Source organism: Blennius ocellaris, assembly GCF_963422515.1.
Source record: "Blennius ocellaris genome assembly, chromosome: 18".
In the NCBI taxonomy this organism is placed as follows: domain Eukaryota; kingdom Metazoa; phylum Chordata; class Actinopteri; order Blenniiformes; family Blenniidae; genus Blennius; species Blennius ocellaris.
This window is the reverse complement of record NC_137667.1, coordinates 11,311,170-11,332,354: the sequence shown is the minus strand read 5'-3', so window position 1 is coordinate 11,332,354 and position 21,185 is coordinate 11,311,170. Positions and strand designations below refer to the sequence as shown.

The following is a 21,185-nucleotide window of genomic DNA, read 5'->3' as shown; positions in this document are numbered from 1 at the left end:
GCAGCGTCATCCTTGAAGAGGTGGAGGCGGTTCTCGTCCATCCCCGCTGGCCCCTTCAGGACGTCGATGATGCTTTGCACACGTGCAAAGGTCTCTTGGGCGCCGACGGTAATTCTTCTGACGTGATGGCTCAGGTCGTACTTTGTGACGTGCGTTTCGATCAACTGAGCATCAGTCAAAGAGTCGTACCTCGACGGGCACCCTGCACGTATGGCCTGAAGGAGCAGCGCCATGTCGTCTCGGTTGTAGGCGAACACGGCTGCGGATTTAAAAAGTGCGTACTTTGGATGGTGGTCTGTGCGGAGAGCGGCACTGAACCTGCTGATCCAGTGGAAGATGTCCAGCCGCACCATCATGCCGCTCTCCACCCAGCCGCACCATCATGCCGCTCTCCACCCAGCCGCACCATCATGCCGCTCTCCACCCAGTCACCAAACAGCCGCTCCAAGGATGACACACCCTGGGCCCGACAGCATCCACGATCCACATACAAAAGTTCCGGCGGTGCCTCTCCAGCTCTTTTGTAGCGGTCCATGAGTCCCTCGGCCATCTGCCTGAGTTTCTCCACACACTTCTCACAGGTGAGAACTGACACCAGGACCTGTCCGTGCTCGTTGGCCACGTTGGTGCGCCACTCGGCGGTGCCTCTCCCGACAACTTTTTGCAGATCTGACAAAGAAAACACAAAATATGTTCAGCGGGAGATGTGAAAAATCACTTTTTAAATCACGTATCACTGATGCAGTGCTGCTGCAAAACAGCTTGGTGGGCTGAACTGAGCTGCCAGGAAGCGGCCAATGGTGTGTTCCTCTGACTTCGGATGGTGGTCTGTGCAGAGAGCGGCACTGAACCTGCTGATCCAGTGAAGGATGTCCAGCCGCACCATCGTGCTGCTCTCCACCCAGTCTCCTCTGACTTTTTGGCCGCTTTCCTGAATGCATTGCAGGCCAGCACCTCTGTCAGTATGGAGTACCAGCCTGACATGTGGCAGATCTGCCGGACCGTTTTTGAATAGCCACATTGGTACAAAGCTGCGTCCTTGTTGGCCTTTGCTGAGCACTCTCACCTGGGACAGCGCAGGCTATACCCCCAGACACCTACTGGTCTCCAAAAAAACAGACGGCTGCAGAAAAATGAGTCTGTTGATGGCACTGCTCTTCCCACCACTCCAGGGCTTTCAGGGGGATAAAACCACATCCCGTCATCTTTCAGGAATTCCCTCCTCCTCATGTTTCCATGCTTGTCCACATATGACATCTCCTTCTGAAACAGCCCTTGTTCAGGATCCTCCTTCAGCCACTTGAGATCCGACGAGAGGATCCCGTTTGGACCAGACTGTCACACCTTTTGCCAGCTTTCAATTGACACCTGAGAAAATGACAAGGACAGGACCTTCATCCATCGTTCAGAGTGCTGCGACGTCTAGCTGCTCTGGCATTAAGCTGCATGTAAGGCAGCATAACCTACCACGCCTATTTCGAGTATATACGCTCTGAAGCACTTTAGTGACTGTGCTGATGTCGTCCTCCTTCATCACTAGCCACCGTCGCACAGAGCAGAAGGCCTCCTGGGCCATCTTCCGCTCGTGGGCACTGCCCGCTTGAGGGTCAGCCTGAAGGCGTTTGTGGAGGCTTGTACCACTGCCATATTTCCTCCAATGTGAAGAATCTGAAGCGGCCCTGGCCGTAAATGGCTCTGTCCACATTGATTTCAAGGCGGCAGGGGACTTGCGGGATCAGCTGCACATGTTTGAGAAGGTGCTGCTTCACCTAGTGATCGTGGCTGTCTGCTGTCTTGCCTGGAAGTTTCTCTTTAATGTGCCAGTCAAGGAGGCTGAAATGTAAAACATGACATTTAATTCAAGAAATAATAATAAAACAAATAAACACCCTTTACGAAATGTTTGTTTCTGAAAATGTACTCACTATTTGATGTGTCCAATATCATTTTCCACCAGGGTCAGTATTCCTGAAAACACGTGATATTCATGTAGGTGGTTGCATCACCATCTTCAATTTGCTTGAGCAAATTTGTGGTGGAAGATAGTAACAAAATCACATTGTACACAAAATTTCAGAGCTTTAGCTCAAATAGTTTTTGAGTATTAGTATTTTAGAGAAATCATAGTTTACCCCTAAAATGGTCAAGAAAATCCTCGGAGGTATTTTTTGAGTTTTTAAATGCATCTGTATCAGCCTACAGACCCCACAGCTGCACCAAACTTGCTCCAGAGAGAGGCCTCATGCTTGTGATGTTATAGCACAACTCCCAGCTTTATATCTTCTCTCAAAACTTAATGACAGCGTGTCACAAATGCCTAAAATGAGGCTGTAAGAGGCTTGCAGCCAGGGCAAGTCTACAAGCGCCAGTTGATGGACAGATTCTGACAGCTCAGCAGTTGTTTGACTGGTGTGAACAGAACATTTACAATATAAAGTTCTTCTTTGTATCACAAGAAGATGTCGATGCTAACCAGCAACCTCTGCAACAGCGATTTGCATCAGCCAGCACAATACCTGGTACTCGTGATAACCACTGTTTCATCCCTTTGTCAAAGCAGGAACTGAAAGTGAGCAGAGTCTCTGGGGATGAGCAGTACTTTGTGGCAAGGCAAGGAAGTCAGGCCGCTGTCCAGCCAAATGACCTGAAAGTGGGCCAGTATGTTGCATGTGTCTATGATGGCAAATGGTGGGTAGGAATGATTGAAGAAAAGTCTGAAGAACATGAGGATGTGTTTGTCATATTCATGCATCCAAGTGGACCAGCAGCTTACTTCAGGTGGCCCAGTAAAGAAGACAGATGCTGGGTGCCTCTCCAGCACATCTTGTGTGTAATCCCAGCTCCAATCACAGGCAGGAGAGGAAGGCAGTACAAACTGGATGCTAAAATCAAAGCCAAAATTATAAATGCATTCACACAGTTCAAAGACCAGAATACTTGAGTTGTTGCTGCTGAGCAACTGAAAACTGGAGGAATATTTTAATGTTCTTTTATGATGGATCAACCTTACTTTTTGTGCAATAATTATGTATGTATGTGTAATCTTCAAATTTGCAAATAGTGACCGAGCCCTTATTTTGAATCCAAAACTAAGCATGATCCCCTCATGGAAGGAAGATGGCTGATTGTGTGCTTTTAGATAAAGGATAGATGAGTTCCTATGCAAAGCCACAGGCCTCTACAACCTGTGCATCATTTCATTCTGGCTTCTTGAAAATCGATCACTTTTTGTGGGGTTCAAAATTCCACATTGAATATCTCCTCAGTTGTCGTCTCCAAAAAGTTCCTGTTCATCCCATATGTGCACAAGGTTGTTTAGAATAGGGGCCAAGTGTTCCTAAACCTTAAATTGTTTCATTTCTAGTAAAATTAAGGCCTCAAACCCTACTCGCGAGTAGGATTTTCTTCATTTTAGGCATTTTTGACACGCTGTCATTAAGTTTTGAGAGAAGATATAAAGCTGGGAGTTGTGCTATAACATCACAAGCATGAGTCCTCTCTCTGGAGCAAGTTTGGTGCAGCTGTGGGGTCTGTAGGCTGATACAGATGCATTTAAAAACTCAAAAAATACCATCGAGGATTTTCTTGACCATTTTAGGGGTAAACTATGATTTCTCTAAAATACTAATACTCAAAAACTATTTGAGCTAAAGCTCTGAAATTTTGTGTGCAATGTGATTTTGTTACTATCTTCCACCACAAATTTGCTCAAGCAAATTGAAGATGGTCATGCAACCCCCATCTGTGAGATCACATGGAATGACCCACCAGTCGTTTGTTATGACTGCTTTAATTCGTAGCGAAAAATTGCATTTGTATGTGTGCCCTGCTTTGTTTGTTTTTTTTGGTTTGTTCTTTGTATGTAGATTGGGGTGTGCCGTAGCCGCTGCTCGATTGGTGGAGAGGTTCCACACCCTGGCCGGAATTGGCTGCAGCTGAGGCCACCCTGGTATAAAAACAGCCAAGATGGCAGCAGGCATTCTCCTCGTCCTCCTCGTCTCCCAACGTCACAAATTGTATTAGTTAAACTGTTCTTTTGGATATGTGTAGATTTATTTATTTTAGAGGACTGACCATGGAAGGAAAGGTTTTAATCATCAAAGCTGTGATTTCCGTTTGCCTTTATTGATCGGCTCTGTTTTTATGCCCCGGAGGAGCATGCTTTTTGACCTGGACCGGGCCATGTTTTACATTTTATGGGGCTCAAAGTGGGAAAGGGTAAGAAGAGAAATAATGAAATAGCCAAAAGAGAAGGGAGGAAAAGGAGTCCCTGACTTTTATTTAACATTGGGAACATTTTACACACGGCACAGCATATGGCTATTGCCACGGGCCCCTCCAGGAACCCAAAGACAAATACAATGTCTCCTTTCTGGATGGGGTCCTACCTCTGAAAGCTTAACATTTTACTCACCGATCTTAAAGTACCAGTGTCTTTTAACCTGCCGCCGGCCTATGGTTTTATCAAGACTTTTATTAAACATTTTAACCTGGAACAGGAGGAGTTGCCGATTTTAACTAACCACAGATGTCTTATTTCTGTTGTGCAGGAACGGGCTCGCACTCGGTGAGCCCGCCACAGTTTGGCGCAACGCGAGTCATCCTGTTCTCCCAAACAGACTCCGGGACCTGTCATTGCTGGTGGCTCACGAGGTTCTCCCAGTCAGGGCCGTCATGCACTCCCGAGGAATGGCAGCGCACTCAACTTGCCCCCGGCCTGGATGTGGCACTCCAGAGTCGGTGAGGCACCTCCTCTGGGAGTGCAGCGCTGCCGTAGACCAGTGGGCAATGGCCGGCTCTTTGCAATTCCCGTACTTGCCAGCAGGGGAGGTCCTTACAGCACAGCTGGTGCTGTGCGGGGTGAGCCAAGAGTCCATGACAGATGTGGCTCGCCCTGGCCGCCATTAAAGACGCCACCTGGACCTCCAGAAACCTGCTGGTAAGAAGGCATAGGCAGATCCCCCGTGGCTGTGATCCAGACGGCCGCAGCGACGGTCCGGGAGGTCGAAGCTGCAGGCGGCAGGCCGAGGACACAGCCACAAAGAAGAATCGCCTCCCTGCCCATTCGGACGAAGGAGCCGGAGCCTCACAGGGAAAGGTCAAAGCAGCGGCGGCCTGGCTCTCCGGGTGTGGCTGGAGGGAAGGAGCACGAGGGAGAGGACCTCCTCTGAGCATCATGGCAAAACCCCGAGAGACCAAATGTTTGGGGGAACAGGATGACTTACCCTTGATAGGGACTCACTGCTCCCCTGCACAACAGGATAGACTTTTTAAAACCAAATGCACTCCCTCTTTTTGACTTTTACAATGATAGACACCTTTTGTCTCCTCATATTTCATCATTTTACTCAACAGGTCTTATTTTAATCGTGTGAATCTATTTATCTAAACTATTGTATTCATGATATTTTAAACAGAAACTTACGTACCTTATTTGTTTTTATTGTGTGAAATGATGACTGAAGAAACTGACCTGTAAAATGTGTCAAGAAAATCTTGTAATGGAAAAAAAAGTTGTTAAACTATTTTTGGATATGTGTAATTTATTTGGTAAGGTTGGACTGCCAGATTAATTAATTTTCTCTTGTTTTGATTAGTTTGGGAGGTAAACGTTTGTTTTGTTCAATAAGCTTTCTTATTTTTAAGGTAGAACCTGTTTGTTATTTTGACCTTAGTCCATCCTGAAGCCTTCTAAATTACCTTTGTTAAATTTGAGTTATCTTTGTAAATAAATCTTTCCTTGATTTTGAGACAAACTTTGTTTGTGGCTACTTGGGAGATGGGGAAGACGGGGCTCCTTCATGTTGTGTCCTAGGTCCTCTAGACTGGGGTGTAACACATTTAAAACTCTTCCCATTGTACTTGCCAAATGTGATGATCAGTTGACCAAGATGCTGCTTGTCAGTCAGGGCTGACATGGAAAGTGTTATTAGTACTGGGACTGTACATTTTTGAAAACATTTATTTGAGATTGACTGCTCAGTACGTGAAAAACTATATTCAGACAGCCACACACATTTGTCTTTGAGTCAAAATGGCTGCCTGCAATTCAGTGGATCCATCCTTGGTTTCTTGGATGAAATACATCAGTACAGTGTACGTGGATTTTTATAACATTAAAGTAACCCCTCTTGGGGCAGGAGATGGAGCAGGTTGGGTCCCGATGCAACACATCAATCCACTGATGCCTGTCCTGTGCATTCCGGACCCAAGTGTGCCTCGGGAAAGACAATGCATCCTAAAGGCCACAAAGGAGGCCAAGGCATGTCAGGCATTGAGGCCGTGCCAGACCTATGACGACAGCAGGCTGAGGGATGAGAGGACCGCTTGTGAGGAAGGCAAGATCTCGCTTCAGATCCTTCACGTTCCAGGAGATGTGGCAGTGGTACAGCCTCCACAAACGCCTTCAGGCTGGAAGGAGGATGAATAGAGGGAGGTTATGTTGACTTTAGTGAAAGAGTGCAGGTCATAAGACAAACCCCGAGCCTCGACTTTGCCTGTACTTTACAGAAATCTCAGCAGAAAGTGGTCCCCGCTACAGCTTCTGTTGCAGTGTCTGCTGCAGCTTCAGCTTCAGCTTCATTGGCCCTGCCTGCAGCCACGGTCACTGGTTTGCCAAACAAGAAGGGAAAAAATGAAGAAAATACCTCAAGTCTAACCTGTTCTTTCCACTTCACCTTGGGTCAGGTGTCGGGGCGGTGCCACATTTAGACAGGAGATGGAGCCCAACATAAGGGGTGGACCTGAGCTCTGAGCTCCTCCTATGCCACGCCCACCCTGATTTAAAATTGATTGCACCTGTGTGGTTAGACACTCAGAGAATGCAGTGGAGGAGCTCCGAGACGTTGGTGGTGAGTGGCTTCAGATTTGTTGAGCTGTTTTTATGTCATTTGACCCAAAGTTCATTGTTACTGGGTGCTGTCTGGTCCACTTGAGATACATATACATGTTGTGATTTCACAGTGCAATTTATGTTAAAACAATGAAGGATCAAATTAATAAAATGAGTAATGATTTTTGGTTGAGTTAGATAAATACATTTACATAAAGACTAAAATGAATAAATGCGTTTATGGGTCGAACACATTGTAAAAAGTTCGACTTTGATTAAAATGGTTAAAATAAGTATGTCAAGGTACATAATTTAATTTTGCAAATGGAAAACATTTTAGGTTGAAAACATTGAATGTTTAATAGAGAATTCAGGTAATAAATTATTTAAAATGTTAAAAACTGATCACAGTAACCCCATTGACATGTAGTTGCAGTGCAAGCATCAGCGTCCCTCCCAGCAAATGTCAGCGCCGGTGACATCCCAGCAGCAGCTGGCCGCCTTGAGGTAATACATGCAGCTTAATGCCAGAACAGCTACACGTCGCAGCACTCTGTGAACGATGGATGAAGGTCCTGTCCTTATGATTTTCTCAGGTGTCATTTGAAGGCTGGCATAAGGTGTGGCAGTCTGGTCCAAACGGGATCCCCTCATCTGATCTCAAGTGACTGAAGGAGGATCCTGAATGAGGGCTATTTCAGAAGATGTCATATGTGGACAAGCATGGAAACATGAGGAGGAGGAAAGTCCTGAAAGATGACCGGATGTGGTTTTAGCCCCGCAGCTTTGTACCAATGTGGCTATTCAAAAATGGTCAGGCAGATTTGCCAGATGTCAGGCTGGTACTCCATACTGACAGAGGTGCTGGCCTGCAATGCGTGCAGGAAAGCGGCCAAAAAGTCAGAGGAACACGCCATTGGCCGCTTTCTGGCATGGGACGCATCCTGAACCAGCTCAGTCCAGCCCACCAAGCTGTGTCCCCTGCTGTGCAGACACTACATTGAGTAGGGTCAGAACATTTTGCCGTTTTGAATTTACACACTTTAAAGGACATAGATTTATTGGAGTCATTGCGGTCATTTCAGGCGAGGTGTGGACAAAGACGTGGTCCATCTGATGCGGGATCGCACGGAAGGAAACTCAATGGCCAAAGTGGTGGAGGCAGGTCCTGGAGAGCCACTGTCAGCAGTACCTGCAGAGGAAGGACCTCTATACCACACTCCTCAGCCAATTGAATAAACCTGGAGGGATCATAAGTAAGTGACATTCATAAGAATTCAGATACATTCTAGTGTTGAGTCCAAGACTGCTCAGTAATGTAAATGCTCTCACATTTAGCCACTAGATCAAATCCTTCTGGCAGCATTTATCAAATAAACTAAATATAAGAGCTGTGTGAAAAAATTCTAACACTAAATTATGTTGCCACAATGTGAGTGAGTGAGATCATTCACTCACTCACTGCTCTGCCTCCAGAGACTCTGCCATCAGTATCAGCGGCCACCACACCTGCTGAGGAAAGCCTCTCATCTCTGAAGCAGACAACATCGAGGACGACCAGACACAAATCATTTACACATTCGGCAAAGTCCTCAAATACGACTCCACAAAGAAGGTAACTTTGACACAGTCTCCATAAAGACAAAACATTTCACTGAGCCCAGTCTAAACAAAGCTGTAATGATGTTTAGCAGCATTGCGTTAGTGATAATTGATTTAAAAAGTGATTTTCACATCTGCTGCTGAACATATTTTGTGTTTTCTTTGTCAGATCTGCAAAAAGTTGTCGGGAGAGGCACCGCCGAGTGGTGCACCACCGTGTCCAACGAGCACGGACAGGTCCTGATGTCAGTTCTCACCTGTGAGGAGAGTGTGGACAAACTCAAGCCGATGGCCGAGGGACTCATAGACCGCTACAAAAGAGCCGGAGAGGCACCGCCGGAACTTTTGTATGTGGACCGTGGTTGCTGTCGGGCCCAGGGTGTGTCATCCTTGGAGCGGCTATTTGATGACTGGGTGGAGAACGGCATGATGGTGCGGCTGGACATCTTCCACTGGATCAGCAGGTTCGGTGCCGCTCTCCGCACAGACCACCATCCTAAGTACGCACTTTTTAAATCTGCGCCCTCCGCAGCTGTGTTTGCATACAACAGGGACAACAAGGCGCTGCTCCTTCAGGCCATACGTGCAGGGTGCCCGTCAAGGTATGACTCTCTGACTGTTGCTCAGATGATTGAAACACACGTCATCAAGTATGACCTGAGACATCACATCCGGACAATCACCATCAGCGCCCAAGAGACATTTGCACGTGTGCAAAACGTCATCGACGTCCTGAAGAGAGCAGCAGGATGGATGAGAACCGCCTCCACCTGTTCAAGGATGACGCTGCCATCCAGCATGTGTGGGAGAATCAGCGGAGACACCTGTAGTGTATTCAGGATCCACCCAGAAGGGACATGTATACGATCCGCAAGTACACCGCGCCTGCCAAACTACATGACGGTTAGAGGGACCAACAGCCTGGATGGCTTCCACTCCTTTCTGCCCAGCATGATCCCCGGACCCCACTGTGCTGCTGTCCCCTTCCAGCTCTACCTCCTCAGTGGCATCGCCCGCTGGAACTGTGACCGGGAGTCCGCCAGCGTCAAGGGCCAGAAGGGGAGGAGGTGCATGGTGTACATGTCTCCTCTCATCAATCGCCTAAACCGGAGGTGCACTGGTTTAGGTGAGCACCTGTTTGAACATATTTTGTGTTTTCTTTGTCAGATCTGCAAAAAGCTGTCGGGAGATGGGAGAGGCACCGCCGAGTGGTGCACCAACGTGGCCAACGAGCACGGACAGGTCCTGGTGTCAGTTCTCACCTGTGAGGCAGACTTATGAAACATTTGAAGACTTTAAAAGAGCAGTGGATCAAGTTTTGGCCTCTGTGTCCGAGACTGTGGCCGCAGAGTCTGTCTGAGCTCATTGTATATATTTATAAATATCGTTGTGTTTTCTTTGCTTTTGTTTTGTGTTTTTATATTCCATTTATTGTAAGTTTTTTGCATGTTCAAATTCAATATTATATATGTAACAGTTTCATTTAAATTCATTAATCTGCTTATTTTCTTTTTGAATTATCGCACAGTGTTCTGTTAATACTGGCAACCTTTGATAAAAAAAAAACAAAAAAAAACCTACACCTTTAAACTTCTTCCTGATGTGTAATTTGAAAAATCATTTCAAGAAACAACAATCATGAACACAGGTCGACATGCACAAGAAAAAACAGGTGACTGAAGGCAACTTTCACAGGTGTATTTATGACAGAGACAACAGAATAGTCAGAAATACACCATTACACTTAAGGGACGTAGTACTACCAGTAAACATAAACAGTAAAAGAAACTTTATGCAAATAAGATATTCTTACACATGACTGCAGAGACTCACGAGTACTGGATGTGCAGTTCAATTCATTCAAATCAGTTTAACTGCAGCAAACTTTAAAAAAAGGAATGTCCATATCAATACACTTTAACCTAATGCACTATATAAATGACAAATAATACAGTGGACACACGAGGCAGGAGAGTAGACAAACATTTATTGTATGTATTTGCATGTACAAGTCACACTAAAAGATGTGGTATAAACAAACAGATTATAAGTTTGGCCATACACACCAGTGTATTTGTGGAAGAGCACATCATGCAGTCAGTGCAGACTTCATTGATGAGCCAGAAGATCAGAGGTCAAGGAAACCCCGCCCACTTGTCAGAACTCTATACAAATCGGCGAGAAGGGGGAAAACTGCGAGAAAGCCAGGAAGTCGTCAACAAGAAAGTTTACTGGGAGAATATGTGAAACATTCGAAGACTTTAAAAGAGCAGTGGATCAGGTTTTGGCCACTGTCAGAGACTGTGCCCGCAGAGTGTGTGAGCTCACTGTACATTTGTACAGATTTGTAAATATTGTTTCGTTGCTTTTGTTTCTATTCTATTTATGACGTCACCAGACTGTACCAACGCGTGCAGCAGAGGGTGACAGTGGACGACCCCGAATTCAGCAAACTTGGAATTCCCATCCTCAAAATAAATTCCAAGTGTGTTGCTGAGTTCGTCAGGAGGCAAGAGGCCCTGTCGGCCAGAAATGTCACCGACCAGTGAGTGTTCCCCGTCACCATGAAAGCCTGTCCAGCACTGCACAGCTCCCAGCACCAGAGCTGCCGGATCAGAGGCCGCACACCGATCGACCTTAGGTGCAGTACAAGGATATTCCGAGCTCAGCAGGGACTCGGAAACTCAAGTCCAGGCTGGACTTCAGTCGCCACATCGGCAGGAGCCCGTCCCACGTTCACAGCCATCCTGCCCCCCCCGGCACAGGGCCACCAGGCCGCTTTCGCTGTGCCTCCTCAGCCACAGCCATCTTGTTCGGCTTTCATCCATCCAGCAAGGTCCACCTTATACAAGAGGAAGTAGGCCGAGCATCACGGCGCTGGGCCACGGCCTGTAAGGATCAAACTTTATGCGTGTGCACTGTGTGGTGAATCCACACATGGGCACAAAAAATACAAAAACATCATATTGCGAGAAAACCAGGAAGTCGTCATCAAGAAAGTTCACCGGGAGAACTTACGAAGCATTCGAAGACTTTAAAAGAGCAGTGGATCAGGTTTTGGCCACTGTGTCTGAGACCATGCCCACAGACTCTGTGAGCTCACTGCACATTTGTAAACATTGTCAATATTGTTTCATTGCTTTTGTTTCTATTGTGTTTTCATATTCCATTAATTGGAAAAAAAAGAAGTTATAAATTTGTTCAAAAAATCTGTTTAAAGTGGCATTCAAATTCATTTACGTGCTGATTTTCTTTTTGAATTATCACACAGCATTATGTTAATGCTGGCAACGTCTGATTAAAAAAACCTTCACTTTTAAACTTCTCCCTGATGCGTGATTTCAAAAAACAACAATCATGAACACAGGTCAGCATGCACAAGGAAAAACAGAATAATCAGAAATAGACCAACATTACACTTGTAGTACTACCAGTGAATCAACAGTAAAACAAGCATTATGCAAATAAGATTAACAGTCTTAAACATAATCAGTAATCAGTTTAATAACTGCAGCAAACAATTGAAAAAACACACTTTCACTATATAAATGATGCAAATATCATTCAGTGTCAGTAAACCTCTGGCACAAATTACCCACTTTCTTCTGCTGCAGACTACATTTATTTTTTATATTTTATCATCAAAAATGACAACAGTACATTACCAAGATTCTAAAATGAGTAGTCATATATAATGTGTAATTTAACACAGTGTTTATACTTTCTTTTTTAACACACAAATGTGGCTGGCAGTAAAATCAGTCATAAGTCAAATATACAGTGAATCTGGCAGAACACGCCTACTTTTTCCACTGCAGACTACAGTTTTAGTCATAAATACTGAAATTACAGCAATAAATGAGTAAGATTTAAAAATCAACGTGCATGACCACTGTCATAACTTTTAATAAAAAATGTTTAACACAATTGCAGCTTAACACAAATGCAACATTAAAATCAGTCATATATACAGTGGATGAACCTATGGCAGAAAACACCTACTTTCTTCCACTGAAAAATAAATTTTTACAGTTAAAAAAAAGAAAAAAGTTTTCCAATTGAGAAGGAAAATCATTCATGAGACGGAAAATCAGAATAGTCAACGGTGTAATATCTAAATGAAGGACGCTGATCTAAACAAGCGGAAAGTTTTCAGATGGGGAGGGGATGATTGACGGAGAAACTGTAGACTCTTGACCAATGAGGTTCTTCCGGGCCCCGGCATCTGGAGACTCTGAGCCAATGAGGCGGCCGAAAACATTAGATTCTCGACCAATGGAGCTTCATGGAAGTCCACAGTTCATAGTCGACAGTGGACAGTGGATTTCATGAAGACTGATTTTAACGCAAATGCACACACACCCGCATGCAGATTGACATGTACCCCCGCGCGCGCACACTCTATTTGGGAGCAACAGGGAAGGGGGGCAGCTGGAGATCCGGGTGCAGCAGGGTTGGTTGAGTGGGGGGGGGGGGGGGGGCGAGGGGGGGCGAGGGGAAGAATAAACTGTTGGTCATTCACCCATTCCTGATCCCTATCCACCACAGGTCCAGAGTCTTAGTTTTCAGGCTAATCCAGACAACAATGACATTCTACCTGAAGCTGCTCTTCCATTTTCGTCCAATAGCAACTCTTTCTCTATAATCCTCCTCCTGAGTTCTCCCTGCAGTCTTCATTCGCTCCCTTGTGGAGGACGTACGACCAGGCCGTTGTGTATGGCATTATTTAAATTATCCACTTTCTGCACCGGACTCGTTTGGGTTTTCGTAAGATTGAAAATGGGAATGTATCACACTTGTTCCTAATCAAAATTTAACTTCGTTGTAATGGACTGCCCCGCTGCTGCCATCTACTGGTCAGTTATGTGGACTGCACATTGACACGCAAGGCGCCTTGATACATAATCTACAGGATTTTTGAACGACAGCCTGCTGAAATGTGTAGAGAAACTTTAATCGCAATAACTTTTTCAAAGTTTTAATGAAATTCAATCCATGACTATAGACATTCACCATTAGTTTCACATAAAGAAAATATTTACACTTGATTGTAATGTGACTGTGGAAAAGTTCAGGGGTATGAATACTTTTACAAGCCACTGGGAGCAATGAAGTGACCGTCTTGAGCTGGCAGTTGTAGGAAATGTTTCGTATCACATTTTCAGTTTTAGGAGCCTCCAAATTGATGTATAATTTCCCCATCTTGTAGTGATTAAACCAACTTCACGGTGAGATTGTCCCAGGTTCTGTTTACATGCTCAGCCCAATAAAAATGCAAGAGTTTAAAGTGTATGACCTTGCTTAGCCCTGTGGTGCAGTCAGTCTGTACACGATGCACCTTGCCCAGGAAAGGTGAGCTGGAAACAACTTTCACATCTGAACTGGTGAGGTGGTTCAGAAGTTTAACAGCAATTAAGAAAATTTCAAATGCAAAGTATTTTTAAGACAATTAACCTAAAGGAGACAGTCCCCTCCTACTTAGTTTGAGACCAAACATTCGGAGGAACCGTTGCCATGGTATTCTCAAAGGCTTACATCTCCATCTGCTTTAGTGTTAATTTCTGATTGCAAATAATCTTGTGCGATAAAAGACAAGTACACAGATGAGGTATTACATCTTTAATTTTTTGCAAAACAAAACTCGGAATACAGACAAACCTGGACTCAGGCAAAGGAATCATACAGTCCTCTCTCCATGCAGCGTGCAGTGTTGCACATGAACAGCACCTCCCCGAAACCTCCAGAGCTAACCCAACAATGGAATGTACCATTCCCATGTTCACAATTTTACTCGGTGCAACAGGGTACTTGTTAAAACAGATGTGCTGTCACCATGAATTTTACAGCAAAAAACCAAAACCGCTATTTCTCTTTTTAAAAAGGTCTTGCAGTGTAACGGCTCTGCACAAGAGCAACACTGATCCACCAAACAACATGAATGACTATTTGTTTTGCAGTTACTGCAGTTTTGAAGGATGAAAGAATTGGAAAGTGAGGCTAAAGTGTTAGAAATCTGAGGGGATGCGATCGATTTAATCAACTTCTTCCATGCGTGAAGCGTCGTCTTCGCCCTCTCCTTCTAGGGGGGGAATCTCGTCTGGGACGGCTGTAGAGGTGGCCTCCTCTGTGGGACCATCGTCGTCATCGATACCTGGAGATTAAACGATGGCATTATAATTGAGAGTAGAGTCAAACGGCCACCGGAAGCAGCGGTAGCTACGATCTGCGGCGTGTTCTCACCAAGGCCCAGCTTGATCATTCTGTAGATGCGGTTGGAGTGAGTCTGTGGGTCGTCCAGGGAGAAGCCAGAGGACAGCAGGGCGGTCTCGAACAGCAGGATGACCAGGTCCTTCACGGCCTTGTCGTTCTTGTCGGCCTCGGCCTTCAGTCTGAGCGTATCCACGATGGGGTGGTCGGGGTTGACCTCCAGGTGCTTCTTGGCCATCATGTAGCCCATGGTGGAGTTGTCTCTGAGTGCCTGGGCCTTCATGATCCTCTCCATGTTGGCCGTCCAGCCGTACGTGCTCGTCACGATGCAGCAGGGCGAGGACACCAGTCTGTTGGACACGGTCACCTGGAGGAGACGGACAGAGTTCAAGTATAAAGGGGGAAAAGAAAAGTCTTCAAAATGAAGGCTTTTTTGAAAAGTTTAGACATGCTGAACATTTGTTAGACAAATGTGTGCCAGAAAACCAGCAGCACCATCGTACTCTCAGAAAAGCCTATTCAAACAAGTTTCAACTTCTGTCTGAACCATAAATATTTGAATGCATCCAGTGTCAGTAGCTGCGTCTTCATTATTTAAAACTAGATACAAACCAAAACAGGCCAGGTTAGACCAAACTTCACACACATTCAAAGTTAGAAGACATTCAACATCAAAATTGAAATCCAGGTCACACGGAATACTGAAAACACAAGCGGCCTCCTCGAGACTCACCACAATAAAGTTGATACCAAATTAGGGAACCTGTTACCAAACAGAAAACTGTCAACCGTCTTTCCGACCTCTGAAACCTGACAAAACACACTGGGAATGTTTGGATCCCTTTAAACCCTCCAGATCACTGACCTTCTCCACTTTCTTGTCCAGGATCTCCTTCATGACCTTGCAGAGGCTCTCGAACTTCGCCTTGTCCTCCTCCATCTTTTTCTTCTCCTCCTCATCCTCTGGCAGTTCCAGGCCTTCTTTGGTGACAGAAACCAGGCTCTTGCCGTCAAACTCCTTCAGCTGCTGGACGCAGTACTCGTCGATGGGCTCCGTCATGTACAAAACCTCGAACCCGCGCTTGCGGACGCGTTCCACAAAAGCAGAGTTGGCCACCTGATCTTTGCTCTCGCCTAGAGGAGAACAGGGGGAGAAGCCCCAGTCAGAGGAAACCGCCACTTCAAGCATCCACACAAGAGACCACGGAGGCCTTAAACCTCACCAGTGATGTAGTAGATGGCCTTCTGGTTCTCCTTCATGCGGGTCAGGTACTCTGTGAGGGAGGTGGTCTCATCTCCAGACTGGGAGCTGTGGTAGCGCAGCAGCTCAGAAAGCTTCTTGCGATTTTGAGAGTCCTCATGGATGCCCAGCTACAAAGAGATTACGAAAACAAAACATTAACAAGCAACCTTGATGGGTCTCAAATTGACCTGCTTATTGTTTCATGAACTACAACAAAAATGGCTCGAGTCAAACAGAGCAAGCTGGGCACAATTAACTATTGTACAGTAGTAACTGCATGGGATCATGTGAACAGACATCTAAAGCGACACTGCTGGTTAAAATCTGTGCCATGACTACAGACTACAGCTACCCTGCCCAAAAGGTGCAGCAACCACTTAGGATGACTGTTTAAACCTTATGAATCCATGGAGATGCACTGAAGACACAGAAGCAGTAATGTGAGAAAACATTTGTTAAAAATGCGTGAATCAAGCTGCTGAGAAAGTAATTGTCATTACCTTGATGTTCTTGGAGAACCCTTCGTAGAACTTCTTGTAGTTTTCCTTGTCTTCGGCCAGTTCGGCAAAGAGCTCCAGACACTTCTTGACGATGTTCTTGCGAATGACCTTCAGGATCTTGCTCTGCTGCAGCATCTCTCTTGAGATGTTGAGGGGCAGATCCTCAGAGTCCACGACACCACGAACAAAGTCTGGGGGGGAAAAAAAACCCAAATTGATTAAAATGCAGTTTATTCCCAGCGATTTTTTTTAATTTTTTTTAAACAAAGTCACTGTATAAACTTACTCAGATACTCTGGGATGAGTTCTTCACAGTTGTCCATGATGAAGACTCTCCTGACGTACAGTTTGATGTTGTTCTTCTTCTTCTTGTTCTCAAAGAGGTCGAAAGGTGCACGGCGGGGAATGAAAAGCAGAGCTCTGAACTCCAGCTGGCCCTCCACCGAAAAATGCTTTAAGAGAAACAAAGAGTTGACTTGAGCTTTTGTCCCATCTCAAATGAACTGAGCAAAGATAAAAAGAGGTGCGTTTATGGTGCTCCGCGTACCTTAACAGCCAGGTGGTCCTCCCAGTCGTTGGTCAGACTCTTGTAGAACTCGCCGTACTCCTCATTTGTGATGTCGTCTGGGTTTCTGGTCCAGATGGGCTTGGTCTTGTTCAGCTCCTCCTGATCGATGTACTTCTCCTTGATCTTCTTCTTCTTCTTCTTGTCCTTTGCGTCCTCGTCATCGGAACCAACATCTTCAATCTTTGGCTTGTCATCCTCGCCTTCATCTTTTTCTTCCTTCTCCGCTTTCTCCTCCTCTGCCTCGTCGTCGCTGATTTCCTTGTCGCGCTCCTTCTCCACCTGCAAGTCAAAATCACCCGTTTTAGTGACACTGCAAGTGGAATAAGTAGAAAAAAGAAAACTGTGGAAAAAACTCAGCTCTTACAAACAGGGTGATGGGATAGCCAATGAACTGAGAGTGCTTCTTGACAATCTCCTTGACTCTCTTCTCCTCAATGTACTCCATCTGGTCTTCCTTCAAGTGCAGGATGATCTTTGTTCCACGGCCCATTGGCTCACCTGTAAACAGAACAGATGTTTATAAGAACTGTTAACTCTCCACAACAGGAGAACAGCTTCAAATGATCAATAAAAGTTGCATAATAATCTAAATGCACTCCGTAATGCCTGAATGCGATTCAGGTTACATACCAGTATCAACCCTGACGGTGAAGGAGCCCCCAGCAGATGACTCCCAGGCGTACTGCTCATCATCATTGTGCTTGGTGATGACAACAACTTTCTCAGCAACAAGGTAGGCAGAGTAGAAACCCACACCAAACTGACCAATCATAGAGATGTCAGCTCCAGCCTAGAGGGGTGAAAGTTCTATTTAATGTCACTGCAATCAGAAAAAGCAGTTTTCTATAAAAGTGAATTACACTCAACTAAATTCTATTCCTCTGTTGCATGATGCAACCAGCAAATGCTGTCTCATTTCAAACCGTATGCTCCCTAGAATTCTACTTGAGCTGCAGATAATTGCATCCCCTCTTGTACCTGCAGGGCCTCCATGAAGGCCTTGGTTCCAGACTTGGCGATGGTTCCCAGGTTGTTGATCAGGTCAGCCTTGGTCATGCCAATTCCAGTGTCAATAAGGGTCAGGGTTTGCTCCTCTTTGTTGGGGATGATCTCAATTTTCAGGTCTTTGCCGCTGTCCAGCTTGGTGGGGTCCGTCAGGCTTTCGTAGCGAATTTTGTCCAGAGCCTGCAAAACCATTGATAAAGGAAAGTTAGATCTTCACTTCAATAATAATAATAAAAAAAAAATACATAACGGTGACACCAAACAAAGACTGTTTACAAGATTAACATTTGTCCCCAGGACCACAACTATTTGAAAAGTGTATTCCCAGGAAAAGTGAAGCAGTTCCACTGAGGATTAAACTCAAGGACAAGGTTAAAATGGACTGCGTTTTGACTAGTCATCCGGAAAGAATAAGATTAGTTCTTTGCCAGCGTGTTGCCATGGAAAATATGTGCTAAATTATTCAATACAAATATGATGCCAACAAAAACAAACTATTACCATTAAAGTCATTTCCTGTCCAACCATAATACTTACGTCAGAAGAGTTGGAGATCAATTCCCTAAGGAAGATCTCTTTGTTAGAATAAAAGGTGTTGATGATCAGGGACATCAGCTGAGCAATCTCTGCCTGGAAGGCAAAGGTCTCAGGCTCCTCCTCTTGGTGCATTTCTTCAGGCATCTGCAAAGAATACAAGGGATAAATGAGCAGGTTTAAATGACAGAAAAAAACACTGCATATGATGAAGCACCAATAGCCTGGGAGGCCTGTAATTCCAGTACAGCCACGCAGCACTCGCGTCAACGCGATAGCGTTTCAGTTTCGTTAGTCAGATATTGAACTCATGTTCTCTTCCCATCAGAGGTCGGCTCCATTAAATTGGAAAGCTGCCACACTGTTGCTACATACCAGCGGAAGTAGCAGTTAAACAACATGGCGTCGGCCTGCAGACAATGGACCCTGCAGACACGTGCTAAGGAGCGGCGACGGGCCAAAACACATTTAAAGCTTTAATTACAAGAAATCTTTAACGTAATACAAGACTAAAGCACGACGTCACACACCGACGATAGTCGAACGCGCACGGGGGAAACAGCCATTAAATATAGTCATGGTCCACGTTAAGCCAGCATCGCCGTGATAGAACCCCCAGTAATCGTAATTTAAAAAGCCAAAAAAAAAAAAAAAAAAATCTAATTGCGTTATATTTAATGGCATGTTGGCGAAGAAAACAAAGCGGTACATAGACCAACGTAACATTTAGCGAGACGAATATTACGTAAACGCACATAAGTCACCTTCAGGCGTAAATATGCGATTAGAAGATACCAGATTATGCCTTAATTCGTCGTGTTTTGGTCACTTGGATGAAAATTCTGCGTTGAATAAGCCAACTATGCGCTGTCATCTCCACCACACCTGCCTCACTGCAGCCTGGCCTCTCGGTGCGACACGATGCCGCATTCACAGCCAAAGCCACAAAAAGTCATTTTACTGAACAAAATCGTCGCTACACGCACATCAATAGATACTCAGTCATAGCAACGCCAAACTGTCCATTATGTAATCGTGCTAGCTCCATTATGATGCTAAGGTTAACGTCGTGACTCAGAAGGTCTGAACAAGGACGCGCCCCGCTGAATACGGCCGCGATGGGCTCTCAAAATTAACCAATTTGGGAATATAACGCGTAGACTAAGCCACGGATGATGCTCGTCGACGTACCTTGTTAATTTCGGTGACTAGTCTTGAAAAATATGCAACCAAAGTGTGCCGTCCCTTCTGCTCTCAGACGCAGGGAAATTGAAAGGGACTTCCTTTTAAAAGACCGGAATCTTTATACACATGCGTTTCTGTGCCACCGTATCCCTCCGCAGCGCAACATACTCACTAGAAATCGGCCTGAGGCCAATCACACATAGATAAAGCTGCAGTGTTTACAGCTATATAGACAACACAGTAGCAATAAATCAACGCAGAAACAGAGTTCTTGAACATTGTTGTGAAGGCGATGTGGGGATGGCCATCTGTGGAAAACTGTTTATTTTATTCTCAACGCAAAACGGCCCAGTTCTTAGGATCCGAGTGACATAGCGGGTTGTTTAATATATTCTACATCTTTTCAATCATCGTATGAATCTTTTTAAAACCGAACAGTAGATATTATAAATTAAATGCACTGTTACTGCCATCGTGTGGTCAGAAAATGTGCGTTTATTCTTATGGCAAAGGCATAGGATCTTGTTAATCCAACGGAAGGATATTCAGAAACAGGGGAGTAGTGCTGCGTTTCTTCTAGCACTTTCCATGAAAAAAAAAACCCGCCTAAACGTGACGTCACTGGCTTGTCAGATGCAGTCCTCTCTGCACAGCAGCTGTTTCACCCTCAACAAAACACCATGGTAACCAGCCTCCAACCGTACAACCTTTTAAAAACAAAATATGATGGAAAATACACTTTAACTGGTAGCAACCACAAGAGGTGATACATTATTTGGGGAAAAAATGGTAATGCGAGTTATGAGGGTCCAAGACACCTCATCGACATTGTACACTTACACACATAAGTGACTCAAATGTGGGCCACCATTTCCACACTTAGTGCATTGAACTGTCCCATATATGTAAGCCAACGATATGTAATTTTTTTTAAAATAATTACAATCAAAAAGTGTTATTGAGTTGGCGATATGCTGTGTTAATGAGATGTTATTGAAACTCCGCCAATTGATTTTTAGTGTAATAAAAAAAAAAAATAGAACAATCAATAGAACTGTTTCACAGATTTTAAGTATCACCCGTTAGTGTTCCAGAGTTAAAAAGAAAAAAAAATGTCTGTGTGACCTGATGTGCTTCATAGCCCCACCGTTCTCAAAGAGGCCTTTTGCCAGCGGTGACCATAAAATACAACATTTTAAGCCACGTCTGACGTGTGTGCACATTTTCACAAAGGTTTGAGGACGTTTTGGCTGCCAAAAACGGAGCAGTTTCGGCTGTTAAAGAGTAGTAAACTAACAATATTAATAATGATAAAATTAAAAGGCCTCCGAGGATAGTAATCTTTGCACCTCGGCGTGCATTCCAATAGGGTCTCACCCAGCTCTGCTCGGGATCAGACCCCAATAAAAATGTAAGGAATATCTTTTATTTACTAATAATTTTCTAAATAATGTCAGGGAGCCGCTCCAGGGGGGGCTGAACAGTCACATATAGCCCGAGAGTTTCAGG

At 44.9% G+C, this 21,185-nt stretch overlaps 1 protein-coding gene across 1 annotated transcript; it reads right to left on the bottom strand.

The window, feature by feature from the left end:
• Positions 1-14,038: 14,038 nt before the first annotated feature.
• Positions 14,039-19,787, bottom strand: hsp90ab1 (heat shock protein 90, alpha (cytosolic), class B member 1). Its single transcript, XM_080514107.1, has 12 exons — positions 19,683-19,787; positions 18,495-18,638; positions 17,931-18,137; positions 17,583-17,742; positions 17,317-17,450; positions 16,932-17,231; positions 16,671-16,836; positions 16,385-16,575; positions 15,865-16,012; positions 15,507-15,775; positions 14,675-15,008; positions 14,039-14,585 (listed from the first exon to the last, which is right to left on the bottom strand). The coding sequence occupies exons 2-12, from the start codon at positions 18,636-18,638 to the stop codon at positions 14,467-14,469; spliced, it is 2,172 nt and encodes a 723-aa protein (XP_080370233.1). The 5' UTR covers positions 19,683-19,787; the 3' UTR covers positions 14,039-14,466.
• Between the last annotated feature and the right edge of the window lie 1,398 nt (positions 19,788-21,185).

Bases quoted from the DNA above. Each gene is read 5' to 3' on its own strand.
- hsp90ab1 (XM_080514107.1), bottom strand. From the start codon at position 18,638: ATGCCTGAAGAAATGCACCAAGAGGAGGAGCCTGAGACCTTTGCCTTC. The intron at 17,743-17,930 runs GTACAAGAGGGG...TCACCCCTCTAG, and splicing joins CCTTCATGGAGGCCCTGCAG to GCTGGAGCTGACATCTCTAT. The intron at 15,009-15,506 runs GTCAGTGATCTG...CGTCTCCTCCAG, and splicing joins TGGACAAGAAAGTGGAGAAG to GTGACCGTGTCCAACAGACT.